Source organism: Pecten maximus, chromosome 9, assembly GCF_902652985.1.
Source record: "Pecten maximus chromosome 9, xPecMax1.1, whole genome shotgun sequence".
In the NCBI taxonomy this organism is placed as follows: Eukaryota; Metazoa; Mollusca; class Bivalvia; order Pectinida; family Pectinidae; genus Pecten; species Pecten maximus.
Window position 1 is genome coordinate 6,689,308 of NC_047023.1, and position 1,698 is coordinate 6,691,005.

The following is a 1,698-nucleotide window of genomic DNA, read 5'->3' on the forward strand; positions in this document are numbered from 1 at the left end:
TTATTGTTTTATAGGCGATCAGTATCTGAAGTAAATATGGAACATCGGGTTACGGAACTACGAGTTAAGGATAGTTACACTTCTATTAATCGTAATAAAAATAATCTTTTAAGTCCCCATTCCAATTTAAACAAGGCTGGAATCGTAAATATCATCAAAATCTAAAGGTTGTTGTCGTGTCGGGGTTTTGGAAAGCTGAATTGTGGTTCTTAGTTTGCATTGTATGTTAAATTCTGATATGAAGGCTACAATTAAATATGTCGGATTTGGTATTAACCGTCCAAAAATCAGTCTCAGATTTAACATATCACATCTTATGCTATTCCATGACGTTATCTATCACACATTTAATTCATATTTGTTCGATTGATGGCATTCATAGTCCTCTTCAACAAAGGTTCCAATCTCCCTGCTACCAGCCCTCTCCGACAAAGTCCCTAGCCCTCACCGACAAAGACCCCAGCCTTCTCCGACAAAGACCCCAGCCCTCTCCGACAGAGCCCTTAACCCTCTCCGACAGAGCCCCCAGTCCTCTCCGACAAAGCCCCCAGCCTTCTCCCCAAGAGCCCCCAGCCCTCTCCGACAGAGCCCTTAACCCTCTCCGACAAAGCCCTCAACCCTCTCCGACAAAGCCCCCAGTCCTCTCCGACAAAGCCCCCAGCCCTCTCCGGAAGAGCCCTCAACTCTCTCCGACAAAGCCCCCAGCCCTCTCCGGAAGAGCCATCAACCCTCTCCGACAAAGCCCCCGGCCTTCTCCGACAAAGCCCTCGACCCTCTCCGAAAAAGCCCTCAACTCTCTCCGACAAAGCCCCCAGCCCTCTACGGAAGAGCCCGCAACCCTCTCCGGAAGAGCCATCAACCCTCTCCGACAAAGCCCCCAGCCCTCTCCGACAAAGCCCTCAACTCTCTCCGACAAAGCCCCCAGCCCTCTCCGGAAGAGCCTTGTCTGAAGGCGAATTCTCTTCACATTTTATCACGGATGTTAGCACTTGTTGGATATCGATAACGTTGATTAGCGGAAGTGTGGGCAGAGTGTTGTTTCCACTGAACTGTACGAGACTGTTTATCACGACTGGTCAACAGTCTGCTGCACACAGGGACTCTTAACCTCCTCCACCCACACCCTGTCTCTCAAACCCGCGGGAGGACAGGCAAACGTAAATAGGCCATTCATATGTGTAGATGTCGAACGCATAACCTCCAGTTTCAACCGGGAACATTGACGAAAGGTAGTTTGTCCATAATTTTGGTGAAACAGATTGAATGATTCTGGTTTTCCACGTGTTATATAACACGTGTCCTTGGCACGACCAATTAGGTGAGGTCATTCTGACTTAACCGTCTCATACCCATTTCTACCATTACGCCTGAAAAACAATTTCGTCTGCAGCTGCCGGCTACCCAGGCCTTTGGTCACTCCCAGCTGCTGGGCAGTCTGGCGGTCAAGCCGGCTAGATAATGAGAGGCTAACAACGTTTGCCGGGATTAATGATGTTTATTTTGACAGCAGCCAGGCAGTGAGTGTAACCTTATTTATGTTCTTGTGATAGTGGCAATGGCGGGAAAACACACGAGACTGAAAAGGCGCGAAAACATGTCTACTCCCCTGCTCAGCACGCCCTGGTCAGCATCTAACACTTCGTTTCATCTCATTAATAACAAATTTGATCTGAAGAGGAGGAGGGAGGAGGAGGAGGA

General features: G+C 48.8%; 1 protein-coding gene across 1 annotated transcript; it reads left to right on the forward strand.

Moving 5' to 3' along the window:
• The first annotated feature begins 326 nt into the window (after positions 1-326).
• LOC117334866 (anther-specific proline-rich protein APG-like) lies at positions 327-950 on the forward strand. The gene has a single exon (XM_033894700.1). It carries the CDS (start codon positions 327-329, stop codon positions 948-950), a length of 624 nt encoding a protein of 207 aa, XP_033750591.1.
• Positions 951-1,698: the final 748 nt, after the last annotated feature.